The sequence below is a fragment of the Pollachius pollachius genome, assembly GCF_949987615.1.
Source record: "Pollachius pollachius genome assembly, chromosome: 12".
In the NCBI taxonomy this organism is placed as follows: domain Eukaryota; kingdom Metazoa; phylum Chordata; class Actinopteri; order Gadiformes; family Gadidae; genus Pollachius; species Pollachius pollachius.
In genome coordinates this window covers 6,220,080-6,233,474 of record NC_136945.1, presented here as the reverse complement: position 1 = coordinate 6,233,474, position 13,395 = coordinate 6,220,080, and the positions used below count along the sequence as shown (strand labels likewise).

At 48.7% G+C, this 13,395-nt stretch overlaps 1 protein-coding gene across 2 annotated transcripts; it reads right to left on the bottom strand.

Annotated features, from left to right (window-relative positions):
- Window positions 1-283: 283 nt before the first annotated feature.
- Window positions 284-12,096, bottom strand: LOC307083983 (inter-alpha-trypsin inhibitor heavy chain H3-like). Of its 2 annotated transcripts, XR_013812293.1 has the most exons (23): window positions 11,968-12,096; window positions 11,602-11,631; window positions 11,464-11,487; window positions 11,159-11,316; window positions 10,714-10,818; window positions 10,396-10,558; window positions 10,152-10,262; window positions 9,932-10,060; window positions 9,717-9,833; window positions 9,375-9,543; window positions 9,161-9,286; window positions 8,820-9,001; window positions 3,723-3,908; window positions 3,488-3,627; window positions 3,205-3,365; window positions 3,056-3,082; window positions 2,866-2,943; window positions 2,582-2,695; window positions 2,229-2,430; window positions 1,916-2,088; window positions 1,353-1,464; window positions 495-1,235; window positions 284-396 (listed from the first exon to the last, which is right to left on the bottom strand). XR_013812293.1 is itself a non-coding variant. In XM_079748074.1 (22 exons), exons 1-22 carry the CDS (start codon window positions 12,079-12,081, stop codon window positions 1,097-1,099), a joined length of 2,760 nt encoding a protein of 919 aa, XP_079604200.1. In that variant the 5' UTR covers window positions 12,082-12,096; the 3' UTR covers window positions 386-1,096. The 2 variants fall into 2 exon arrangements, 1 of the variants encoding a protein (XP_079604200.1); XM_079748074.1 differs by having other exon boundaries at window positions 386-1,235.
- Window positions 12,097-13,395: the final 1,299 nt, after the last annotated feature.

Genomic DNA, 13,395 nt, shown 5'->3' with positions numbered 1-13,395 from the left:
ATGTGGTGACATTGTTATATATTTTTCTTCATGGTCATTTCTTGATGCGATGTCAATGTTAATGTGACAGACTTTTCAAGCTCACGGATAAGGGCTGCACCTGACAATTATTTTCACAGTGGATACATCAAAATTAGAGTATTATTTAGTCTATAAAATGTAATGCATAATAGCAAACGCCATCACAAGTTTCCAGGGACCAGGTGCTTGCTTTATCTGACAAGTGTTAGGGTTCGATAGCTGCTGGACCCAAGAGCAGAACACAGAGACAGGACTTGAGTTGGAGTAATGAAAAGGTTTATTTGGATCAGACCAGGGGTGGGACAGGTTGGAGCCTGGGAGCTTCAGGCTGGAGGGAGTGAAGCAGGGAGGCTGGAGGTGCTGATCCACCAAACACTGAGGCAAAAGGAAACAAAGGTTAGATACGAGATTTCAACAGAAAAATATCGACTAGTAAGTGTTAGAAAAAACTGGAGCCAGGTACGAATATCTACCACTGAAGGTCGAAGTACGATCTGGCGATGACTGCAGGCTAACCAGGTGTATTTGAACGACAACCTGAAGCACGCCAGGTGTGAAAAGTTGAGGGGTGGCAGGCACAGCACAGAGACAGACAGGGGTTGTGGCAACACACAGCACAACAGATGTGGCTATGACAACAAGCAGCCAAGAAAAACTCAATGATTCCTTTTATAATGATCCATTCATATTTGGATTGAAATGCAAATTAAAAAGCACATTTTTAAAACAAATATTCGATAAACTACCTCAAAGGATTATTTATGATAAAAATGTGTCAGTCGGCAAATCGATTCCTTAACTAATCTATGTAGAGCTTGAAAATAAAAACTGCCAGGTGTCTGTCTGGTCATTCACAAAACTCAAAGGATCTCTACGGTGCTGAAATGCTTGATTTGATCTAATATTTATTGTAGTACTGTGATCAATCAAGGGTTTCTTTATTAATTTGATAGCATCGGAACTTCATTAAGGGTCTCATACACTATTACACTTACATATTATTATTACGACACTGAAAAGGTGTGGTGAAAGAGCCACACTGTGCCGCAGTATTGATGAGCTTGTCTGCTACTTGTCAAACTGTCTTAAAGAGGCCTGATACGATGTAATCTTCAGCACTGCCATCAATGAGCCCTGTCCCATTACTGTGGATGAACCAGCATGGGACATTTTTTCCTCTCTTCAAATCCTTCCTGAAGTCCCGTTGCCAACCTCTGGAGACCAAGAGAGAGGTCACAAGGTGGTTTTAAAAGTCAGAAATCATTTTTTCTCCAAATTTCCGATCTAGATGTTCACTGTTCTGTGTAACACATGTAAGGTAGCAGGTGTACCTGGTCACATTGAGCTGATGTCCTTTGACATACATAGTGGCGTCTGGTTTCTCAGGAACCTCTCCTGGACGTAGATCTCCAACTTCAAACCCAATCCCATGGTAGAACTGACCTGCAGAATTTACCACCATTGAAAAGACTCTTATATTGATTCCCTTACAATCAGCTTTTATCTTACTTTCGGTTTCATTTCCATGTTATTATAGCCTATTTACTAGGTGTGAGTGTGACTATCCATTACAAGCTGTTTCCAAATCTGCCGTGCCCTCTGACTTTGTGACACCTCAAGTGGGAGTGTCCACCTAGATGTATAATGGATAGATCAGTTCACCAGCCTACCCATTGGACTGTAGCAACTGGTAGGCTTATCTATCCATCATTAAATAGTGCCAAAATAGATCCCTTTAAGAAAATCTCAATCTTTCTGCTATTCTTCACTTACAATAAAAACAGTTTCAATAGTTTTTTGTTCTACATGTTCTTAGTTTCATTAGTAAATTACTATCAATAAACACCAAGTCTTGGACACTACTTCCTGCTATGATTCCCTGTTGTTTCATTACCTAGCAGACCATGGACGGATGGAGAGAGAAGGTGGCCGTCCAGAGTGTAGAATCCCAGGTAGTCCTGGTGGTAGGGGTGCATCTTCCACACTTTGTGGAGCAGGATCACAAACTTTACAGAATCTCTTAAAGTTACCTTGACGCTCCGGTCCTTGGTCAAAAGCAGATCCACACTGGGGTTAGGAAAGAAAGTGGAGATGGAGTGGATGGTGTAATCAGAATGACTTGGTAGGAAGACAAAGTAAAAAAGCAAAGAGAGGAAGTCAAGCCGTAACATTGTCATAAACATCCGTTGGATTCTAGGTGTTTCAACCTGGGTCCTTTTAGGGAAGCTTGGTCTGACCACAGCAGCTTGACCTTTTGTCCATCCTGGGACAGAGTGATGTACTCTGTGGTCACCTCCAGCCTCACCCCCAGGGCCTGATGGACAACACCAAGGCGGCCAAAGTAGGTGTTGACTTTACCATCAGGGGCAACCATCTTATCCCCAATGGTTTGACCATTGACCAAAAGTCCTGAAGAAGCAACATGTGATTAAAGGATCAATTTCCTATAGGATACTGATAAGATAATAGATTTCTTTTAGTAATCATTAAAACGGCCAAGAGGTTGGAATTTCATTTTATGAACAGCACAAGTGTGCCGTGTGGACTGAAGCAGGCTCACCTATGGAGGGGTCTTTGACCAGGTTAAAGATGGTTCCAGGTGAGTCATTGATGTTGAAGCACAGAGCGTCCTCTCTCTCTGGCAGTTCGATTATGAAATGAGGATCTCCATCCACTGAACAAAAAGTATAATGCCAAGGCGGAAGCAACAATTGGAAGAAATAGATATATGGACTTGGTTGCGTCAAATAAAGTCATTCTGGAGAATAAGCTGTCCCACTACATTTCAAGCTAAAACCATATACAATGATCAATGGCCAGATTTTATGAATATAGAATACGTACCAAGGTATGTAGGACTATGAGCAATAGGATGCCTCCAGTGGCTTCCAGATTGAGGGGCTGAGTGTAGATATCCTGAACCTACACCGCATGACCAACAACAAATACACAGTGAGAAGCAATGTATCTCCAAGGCCTGCGCTCTCAGAGCTACTATAGGGGAATTCAAATACAAACCCGGTTCAAATCCTACCCTGTTTGTCAGCCTGCTGCCGTTGTTCTGTGGAAATAAGCGGGAATAATTCAACAGAGATACATGTAGGACCTCAATAACGACACAATGTCAGTATGTTGGTGTACAACTCCGTTGAGTCCTCCTTCCTGCCTCTCCAGCTGTCCTACCCTCAGTCAGCTTGTCCGCTATGAGGGGCCCGCTGGGACCATCCTCGGTCTCTGGCTTGGTGACCACCATGGAGGTGAGGGGGGTGACGAAGCTGTACTTCAGGGACATCTCCAGGGCTTTGTCCGTGGCGTTGCTCTTCTCCTCTGCTGGCCCACTCTTACTAGTTAATGGAAACAACACAAAGAATTCAGACAGTCTTGCACCTAGGTTGAGAATGTATACCCAGAGCAATGAGGTTTTGGAAATCCATTCCAACAATATCTGGCTTCCATCCGCTCAAACCTGGTGTCCAGTAGTTGTTGGATGGTGAGGTAGGCCCACAGGCGCTCAGTGAAATCCCCAAAGATGTATTCCTTCTCTGGGTAGATCACGTCCCAGTCGGTGACACTAGCCTGGCCCTGCACCTGGAAGTCCTGCTCAAACTACGTTGAGCAAGAAGCCAAAAGAGTTCAAACCAAACTGAACTGTGCACCTCTTATGCCCTAAGATACCACTGTATCACATGTCCTTCACCCACCCCATTGGCAAACACTTCCACCAGGAAGTTGTCCATGTCGTTTTCAGACAGCCGCCCGGCCACCACGATCTCTGAGCCATTGAACAACTGACTGAAGTGATGAGGGGTTAAGGAATCCACCGCGTTGTCAGGGTAACGCAGGTCCACTGCTGACAACAGCGGGCTAGCCACCTCATCGTAGAAACCCTGCAACACATTCATACACATATCCAGTGGTCCCATACATGGAAATGGGCTGTTTGAAAAAATTGTCACCTCTAGGCATCATAGCTGTTGTTTGGCCGGGGGCATCCTAGGCTAAAGCCCTAATGGTTTTATGATTAGCCCTGGATCTCAATTGGGATATTTTTTATTATTATCAAAAATATGATTGTGGGGGGACGTGCGACGTCTGGCCTGCAGGGGGAGTATGGACAGGTTGGGAGCGCACGGGATTGGCCGGGGGGGATTGAACCTGGTGGTGAGCAGGTGTCTGCACTCAGGTCAATCAGGGAGGCTGTACTTATGTGCCTGCTTTCTGTTATAGTGAAGCGGAGACCCAGGAGCGAACGGACCAGGGAGGTCCGGAGCGAGCGAGCGAGTGACACTGACAGAGATCCACCGCGAGACGGCTAAATGGACCCTTTTGTTACATTTTTGATATTTCTGTTCCGCCTGAAAAGCGAATAAACTGATCTCCTGCGGAGAGAACGACAACCCCGCCTGCTCTCATTCCTCGAACCTGCTACACTGGAGCCCAAAGCGGGGCCCGAGAGCAGATAAATGGACCAGTCCCCGTTGGGAAATGTACTCGGGCACCTGGCCCAGATGGCCGAGAGGCAAGGCCAGCTCCACCAGGCACAGAACGAGGTGCTCACGGAGCTGGCCCAGTCCTTTGCCGCCGATCGGGCCATGCTCCATGAGCTCCTCGCCTCCGGCGGACGCGGCGGAGGACCCCGAGGGCCGGGACCCGCAGCCCAGATTCACGTCCCGAAGATGGGGGAGGCCGACGACGCGGAAGCCTTCCTTGAGACCTTCCAGGGGGTGGCCGAGGTCTCGGGGTGGCCTCGACCGGAGTGGGCGCACCGGCTCCTACCGCTCCTGACTGGAGAGGCGCAGCTCGCGGCCCACAGCCTGCCGGCCGGGGCCCAGCAGGACTACGATGCGATCACCAGGGCCATCCGGGACCGGCTGGGTCTCTACCCCGAGGAACATCGGCGGCGGTTCCGGGCGCTGGCCTTCAGCGAGGGGGACCGACCCTTCGCCTTCGCCCAGCAGCTGAGGGACCAGGCCAGGAGGTGGCTGGTCCCAGACCGGAACACAGCGGAGGACGTGGTCGAGCAGGTGGTCTTGGAAAGATTCGTGGAGGGGCTGCCGGCTCGGACCTCCGCCTGGGTCCGGTACCATCGGCCCGAGAGCCTCGCTGCTGCGGTCGTCCTGGCGGAGAGCCACCTGCAGCCACCACCGGCGAGCCAGCGACCGCCGACACCGGGCCCACGTACCGGGGCGGCTGCCCCACGGCGGGAGAGGCCAACCCCGGTGCCGAGGGCGAGATGGGGGGGGGCGGTCCAGAGCGGGCACATGAGTCGCCTTCCACCCCCCTTCCACAGACGGGCGCTCAGGCGGCAGGGGAGGGGTGTGGGCGGCTTGGCCACTTCCGGCGGGCGCTGTTGGACTCGGGCTGCATGCAGACCATGATCCACCAGCGCCTGGTGCGGTCCGAGGCATTGTTGGAGGCGTCGAGCGTTTCGGTGAGGTGTGTACACGGGGATGTGCACGAGTATCCTTTGGTCCCCATCGAAATTCGTTGTGGGGGTAGAAAATATAGGGTGAAGGCGGCGGTTAGTTCGAGCCTCTCGCATCCCCTGATTCTTGGGTTGGATTGGGCGGGGTTCCCACAGGCAGTTAGGGGGACTACGGGGATGTGGACACGACAGGCATGGACATTATCGGGCCATTAGAACGTTCCGCACAAGGGTATCGATTTGTGTTAGTCCTGATCGACTACGCAACCCGATACCCGGAAGCAATTCCGTTGCGCAACATCTCCGCGAAGAGTGTTGCGCAGGCGTTGTTTCATGTCGTATCGCGGGTGGGAGTCCCGAAAGAGATTCTCACTGACCAGGGCACCAATTTCATGTCACGCACGATTAGAGAACTTTACGGGTTGTTGAAGGTCAAGGCCGTTCGCACAAGCGTCTATCACCCAGCCACGGACGGCTTGTGTGAGAGGTTTAACCGGACGTTAAAGTCCATGATCCGCAAGTTCGTACATGAAGATGCTCGAAATTGGCATCAATGGCTAGACCCTCTGTTGTTTGCAGTGCGGGAAGTGCCCCAGGCTTCCACGGGTTTTTCCCCATTTGAGTTACTCTATGGGCGCAAGCCCAGGGGCGTCCTGGACCTCATTAAAGAAAACTGGGAGGAGGGGTCCAGTGACAGCAAAAACGAAATCCAGTACGTCATGGACCTGCGTGCAAAGCTTCACTCACTAGGGGTATTGTCACGTGAGCATTTGCACCGCGCCCAGGAGAGTCAGAGACGCCTGTACGACAGAGGGACTAGATTACGCGATCTCACCCCGGGGGACAAGGTCCTGGTACTGCTGCCCACCTCTAACACCAAATTACTCGCGAAGTGGCAAGGGCCCTTCGTGGTCACGCGGCGAGTCGGGGACGTGGATTACGAGGTAGCGCGTTCGGACAGGGGCGAAAACAAACAGGTGTACCACATCAACCTCCGGAAGAGGTGGAACGACGTGGTCCCTGTCGCGTTTGCGTCGACACTGCCGGAGGGAGAAGAGCTCGGGCCGGAAGTCCCGGGCCCAGGTCCCACCCCTCCGGTAGGTCGGGGCGAGGACCTCTCGCGGAGTCAGGCGCGGGACGTTGCCGGCCTGCAACTCCAGTTCGCTGACGTCATTTCACCCCTGCCCGGTCGCATCCCGCTAATTACTCACGACATCGAGACGCAGCCCGGGTTAACGGTGCGGACACGCCCCTATAGGCTGCCCGTCCACAAACAAGATGTGGTACGGCGCGAATTAGCAACCATGTTAGAGTTGGGCGTGGTCCAGGAGTCCCACAGGGACTGGTGCAGTCCCGTCGTGCTTGTGGGGAAGCCGGACGGGTCGGGCCGATTCTGTGTGGACTATCGTAGGGTGAACGCGGTCTCAAAGTTCGACGCCTACCCAATGCCTCGGATCGACAAGCTCGTGGACCGGCTTGGCATGGCCACCTATTATACGACTCTGGACTGCACGAAGGGCTACTGGCAGATGCCGCTATCTCCAGCAGCCCGGGAAAAAACGGCGTTCTCCACTCCGCTCGGTTTATACCAGTTCAAGGTGCTTCCGTTTGGGTTGTTCAGGGCCCCGGCCACGTTTCAGCGACTGATTGACCGGGTGTTACGGCCACGCCGCGTATGCTGCTGCCTACATTGATGACGTGGTCATCTATAGTGGAACGTGGGAGCAGCATGTGCGGCAGGTGGCGGCCGTCCTTCAGTCGCTGAGACGAGCGGGGCTCACGGCCAACCCGAAGAAGTGCGTGATCGGGCGGAGGGAGATCCAGTATCTGGGGTACCACCTGGGGGGGGGGGAGGTCCGGCCACAGGTCGCTAAGACCACGGCGGTGGCCGCCTCCGCTCGGCCCAGAACCAAGAAGGAGGTGAGGCGGTTCTTGGGGCTGGCAGGGTACTACCGGCAGTTCGTGCCGCACTTCTCGGACCTGGCCAGCCCCTTGACCGACCTCACCCGTAAGAGGGCCCCAGATACAGTCCAGTGGTCGGAGCCATGCCAGGTGTCGTTTGAGGCTATTAAAACAGCCCTCTGTGGAGAGTCGGTCCTATGCGCCCCTAACTTTGATCTCCCTTTCTCCCTGCAGACGGACGCGTCGGATAGGGGGCTGGGCGCGGTCCTGACCCAGCAGGTGGAGGGGGTCGACCGCCCGGTGCTGTACCTGAGCCGGAAACTATCGGACCGGGAGGGTCGGTACAGCACGGTGGAGAAGGAGCGTCTCGCCATCCGGTGGGCGGTCGGCGCCCTTCGCTACTACCTGTTGGGGCGCGCATTCACCCTCTACTCCGACCACGCCCCCCTCCAGTGGCTCCACCGCATGAAGGACGCCAACGCGAGGATCACCCGGTGGTACCTCGCGTCGTGCACAGGCCTGGGGCACAAATGGCCGTGGCAGACTTCCTCTCCCGCTCTGGGGGGGGGAGTGAGTCGGCGGCCGGATGTGACCCCGGCCGGTGTCGGGCGGTGGGGGCGTGTGGGGGGACGTGCGACGTCTGGCCTGCAGGGGGAGTATGGACAGGTTGGGAGCGCACGGGATTGGCCGGGGGGGATTGAACCTGGTGGTGAGCAGGTGTCTGCACTCAGGTCAATCAGGGAGGCTGTACTTATGTGCCTGTTTTCTGTTATAGTGAAGCAGAGACCCAGGAGCGAACGGACCAGGGAGGTCCGGAGCGAGCGAGTGACACTGACAGAGATCCACCGCGAGACGGCTAAATGGACCCTTTTGTTACATTTTGGATATTTCTGTTCCGCCTGAAAAGCGAATAAACCGATCTCCTGCGGAGAGAACGACAACCCCGCCTGCTCTCATTCCTCGAACCTGCTACAATGATTGATATGATATTTTCCAGGATCTATTCATCTTTCATTCCAATCATGCATTAGAGAACCTCAAAAGGCCAGGATCGGTTCCTCTGTGTGTCTTTCTAGCATCAGATCTACTTCCCACTACTCGGCATCCATGCAATTTATGTGCGGAGCAGAGAGAGAATGGGAGTGTACTAAACGTGAACTGTGTTTCGTATTCCAATAAACATGAACATATTTAACAATTTTTCTCTAGTCTGATACTGTGTAGAATGTCATTACATGTTTAGTGATATGTTCTGATATATTCTGCTTATACTCAATATTACTAAAAATATACTTATATTTATTCAATCACAATTCATAATTAATCTGGAAAGTAAACAAGTGTTTGACGCACACATTGAGTGTACTATGAATAAGGTGTCAGAGTACACAGTTACAAAGTTTACAAAATAAAGGCATTAACGTCCAGAGTCCTCAAATCCTAACAACGCCACTGATTAGCATAACTTCACCTGCAGCTGAAGGGTAGCGTCGGAGGCTTCGTAGATCCTGCGGGCCACGCCATTGTTCTGTTTGGCCATCACGTCCAGGAAGGAGTAATCCACATCATCCCCAAAGCCCAGGCAGAACAGAGTCATATTACCACTGATGGCTTCGCACACGTTCTGCTGTATCTTCTGAAGGTTGCTTTCACCTACACAATCACAGACATTAAAGAAGACAGCTCAATCATGACCCAATGTGGTGGAACAGGATGTAGGTATATCCATGAAGAGAGACCACATATGAGACATATGACATATCACTTCAAACCTATCATCACAAATGTATTTTGATATCTCTGTACACTCACCATAATTTGGCATTCCATCGGTTAGTAAAATGATCATGTCCACACTTCTCTCTGGGAGCTTCTTGTTCCTTCTGTCATCTTTCAGCATTTTGATGGCCATCATTACGGCATCATTGATGTTAGTGCCTGAAAAATGAATTGATTTAGATTAATCTTTGGTAGGGTTAGTTGTTGTTGGGAAGTTTGATATCTAGCCAAGTAGAAGCTAACCTACTTCCTCTAGAATTTAATTGGCGGACAAATTGAATGGCTTCATCCAAGTTTTCCTTTGTTGCTTTGGTAAGGGATTCTTTCCAGGGATCAATAGAGAAATCAAATAAGATGATACCAAAGTAGTCCTCTGGATGGAGGTCTGAGAGAATTGATTCCATTGCCACGCGGGTCTTTGGAGGCAAGAATACAAGAAGGCTGGTAGTTAGTATGTGAATGCAATAAAATGCATGTTATTTTTTCTACATCACTGTCCATGCAACACACACACACACACACACACACACACACACACACACACACACACACACACACACACACACACACACACACACACACACTGTACCTGGAACATCTTCATGCCTGACATTGAACCACTCCTGTCAATCACGAACACCACATTTTTTGGGACACGGGGAAGATCCGGAGGAGCAAAGAAATGCACAAAGTATCCGTTCACGATCTGGAGGTAGAAATATAAAAGTGGAATTGATCAGTTTAAACGGGTCAATTGCTCCACTAAAGTCAGCATTTGTTTTCATATATTTGTTGACAGCAGACCTGAATGTCTCCTAGGCTTGACGCTCGTTTCACGTCATACTTGATGATGAAATCCCCATTGATCAGAGACCCATCACACTCTGGACACTTCCTCTGCTGATCCAGCGTGGGCGAGAAGGAGATGTGTGCCTGAAAGAGGGATGCATGGGCTTCAATTTCAAATGACCACAAAATAGTCGGCCATGTAATTCACTTCCTGCTGATAGATATCAAACTGAACCTTGTTGTCTGTGACTGTTTTCTCCACCAGGGGGAGAAGTTCATTGGAAAGGAAGGTTGCATGGGCATCCACAAAGGCAATGCCCTGGGGCTCATAGATATCAGCCACAATCTGCACACACACACACACAGACACACGCACACGCACACGCACACACACACACACACACACACAAATATATTTTGTATAAATATGTACATTTACTGAGTCCACGAAACTTAGGGGATTGTGAACTTGGATTCACCTGAAAGTTCTGGACCAGCTGTTTGGGGTTTATTCGGGTCAGGATCTCATACTTGCCAAATTTCCTCTGAAGAAGCTCCTCATAGGTCAAGATGAAGGTCACATTGCTCTTGGCTGCAATGTTGACGGACACAGAGAACTTCTCCATTTTCCTTCCAGAAGCTCTGTAAAATCATGCCAATTAGCCCAAATGAGTGATATCAAACAATAAAATGCACTTTAGTTTCCATATGAAACAGGAAAATATGTGAACTTTATGAGTTTCTTTAAACACAAAGTGACATGATTCGAGTTAAATGCCTGTTCGATCTCCACCTACTTGACCAGTCCAGCTGTCTGTCCACTTGAAACAGCCTTCTCATACTGTTTCTTGGCTTTCTCCTTTTCATTCACAACCCCAACATAGATCTGACCCTCAATCTCCCTGTGACCAGAAGAGGCAGTTGAAACATGAAAAAAGGATTTAGAAAATGCTTTTATTGCTGTTACAATGTGTCGATGGAATCGTATCTTTCACTTGAGCCTCTTCCAAACAAAGGAATCAAGCAAGAGTTGTGCTGTAAGTGTTGTACATTGGATCCAAAGAATGTGCAATAAGAAGCGTTATATATTGATGAATTGAACAGTTAGCCAACGACAGACTGAATGTTGAAACAGGCATAATGTCTATTGACTGGCTGGTTTAAAGAAGACCTCATGTGCTTTTTGTTAGGAGGCGAAAAGCTTTCAGTGTTTTGAAAGGTGAGGCCTGGTGGAAGACTCACATGCTGAAGTTGGTGATGAAGGCCGTCTTGGGCAGGTCCACCTCGAAGAATATTTCCTGGGAGGAGTTGGCTTTGTTCAAAGCAGTGGAGGTCATGACTGTGTGAGCGAACCGAGACGCCACCGTACAGTGTACCAAGGCACTGAGCACCTCCACCATCTGACCAGAGTGGGCGAAAAAAAACATATATTGATAACAAATGAGACTCCTAGACATGCCTTTAGCACTAGAAATGCAAAACAACAACAAAAAGTGGATCTCTAATCGTCATGAATATCAAAATGTATCCCAGAAGTCTTCCCTTACCTTTGCATCGTCTACACTCCTTTTCTGTAACAAAAGTGAAAAAGTTAATATTTTTAGCCTGCAGGTCCAGGCTTCTGGGTGATCCAAAACAATCAGGGCACGTAGAAAAAAAGGAAAAATGGAAATAGCTGAAAATACCTGAATGGACCTGATGGCTCCATCTGTCTCCTGAAATGTAGTCAAATGATAAACATATTATGCTATGTTGACATAACATACCAAGAGAATAAATATCAAATATCCAAACGTGACCCAGAATGGCATTTGGAGAAGCAGGTCCTCATACAAATCAGGAATAAAACGACGCAGAATAACTCCAACTAAACTACATGCAGGTAGCAGAACAACTAAAGAAACAACTTAACTAAACAGGTAGCAGAAAAGAAAATTACAGTAAAAACCGATGAACCAACAAAAGCAGGGCAAGTGGAGCATTGGACTTTGATGTCATTTTCAAATGGACTTATAATATAATAATATGAAAGACAATATGAGTAAGTTCACCTTCGTCGTAGCATCATAGCGAGAGATCAGCAGGGCTCCCTGGACCGGCCAAAGTGGCCCGAGGTAGAGAAGGACCAACAGCAGCAGCAGAACACCACCCCGCACCTCAGACATGACTGAATGTCCTCTTAGCACTGACTCAGTCCAATGTGTAGACAGGACCCTGCCCAGTAGGAGCAACAAACACACTTTTGTGCCTTGCTCAAAAAAATGTGGACCAACCCCCTTGGCCCAAAAAGTAGAGCAACATGCAACTTTGGGTTGGATTTTAGTTCATCGCATCCATCTCACGCTTTACCATGTTTATTTGTTTGTTTTTTTATTAATCAGTAGCCTACCTACCTATGCTTAAAGGTTCCATGGCTTGATACTTTATGGATGCTTTAATATAGATATTAGTGGGCCCCAAACACAGTATTTGAAGACGTTCCCGAAATTCAGCCGTGGTGCAGAATTACAGCCACTACGACACACTGAGCTTTCCCTAAACGTATATTAATGTTAGAAAACCTCAGAAAGTGAAATTTTCTTTAATAACCAGTAGTGTAATTATTATCAGCCCTCCAAAGCCAGTAGAATTAATAAGAATATTTTAACTCTGTAGCGGGAAAGGGGAAACTAAATTATCTAGAAGGGATCTCAGAAGGGTAAAAACTTTTGACTAATCATTTTCATGTATTTAACATTTTCATGTTTTGTAAAATGTGCTATCTAGCTTAGACAACCAGCCTTTGTCTGATGGAAACAGTTCAAAATATAGGACTAGAGAGTCATAGACGGTTAGGGGTAAATAAATGTAAGAGATACATTTACAACAGATGTAAACAATAAACAAACACCTAGTTCCACATACTAGTTCACAGTATTTCAATTTTTTTTATTCTTTTTTATTATTAGTCCTTTCATTTTTTGTGTTGCCTTTTATTCAGTGGCTGTTGCTCTGCAAACAGAACCTCAAAATATCCAGTATTTACCCCTATGATTCCCCTGCTGAAGTCCCAATATTTGATTTTAAGTCCAAAAGTCAATGAACTTGTTTGATTACTGAGAATTAACACAGTCTTCTGTACTGGAGTGATAAGCCCTTGTGCCAGACCTGGGGGAGAGAGGCAAGGGAGGGATTTTTCAGGGAAGTCCTCTTGAAGTCCTCCCCCTCCCTCCTCTGTACTAAACTGAAATCTCCTTCTCTCTCCCTCTACTTTGACCTCAACTGTCCGGTCTTAGCTACCATCTCGAGAACAATTCTGTCTACTGTCCACCGAAGAAGCCTTTGACTCTTTGCTCTCCTCCTCTTTGGTCTCCCTCTGTCCCTTCCACTCCAGACCAGCGCAATCCTCTCCCGCCCTCCTTGGCTGTCCGAATCTCTGCAGGCTTGTATAGCAGAGTACAATGGGAATAGGAGCATCACTGTTATGCCTTGCTCCAGAA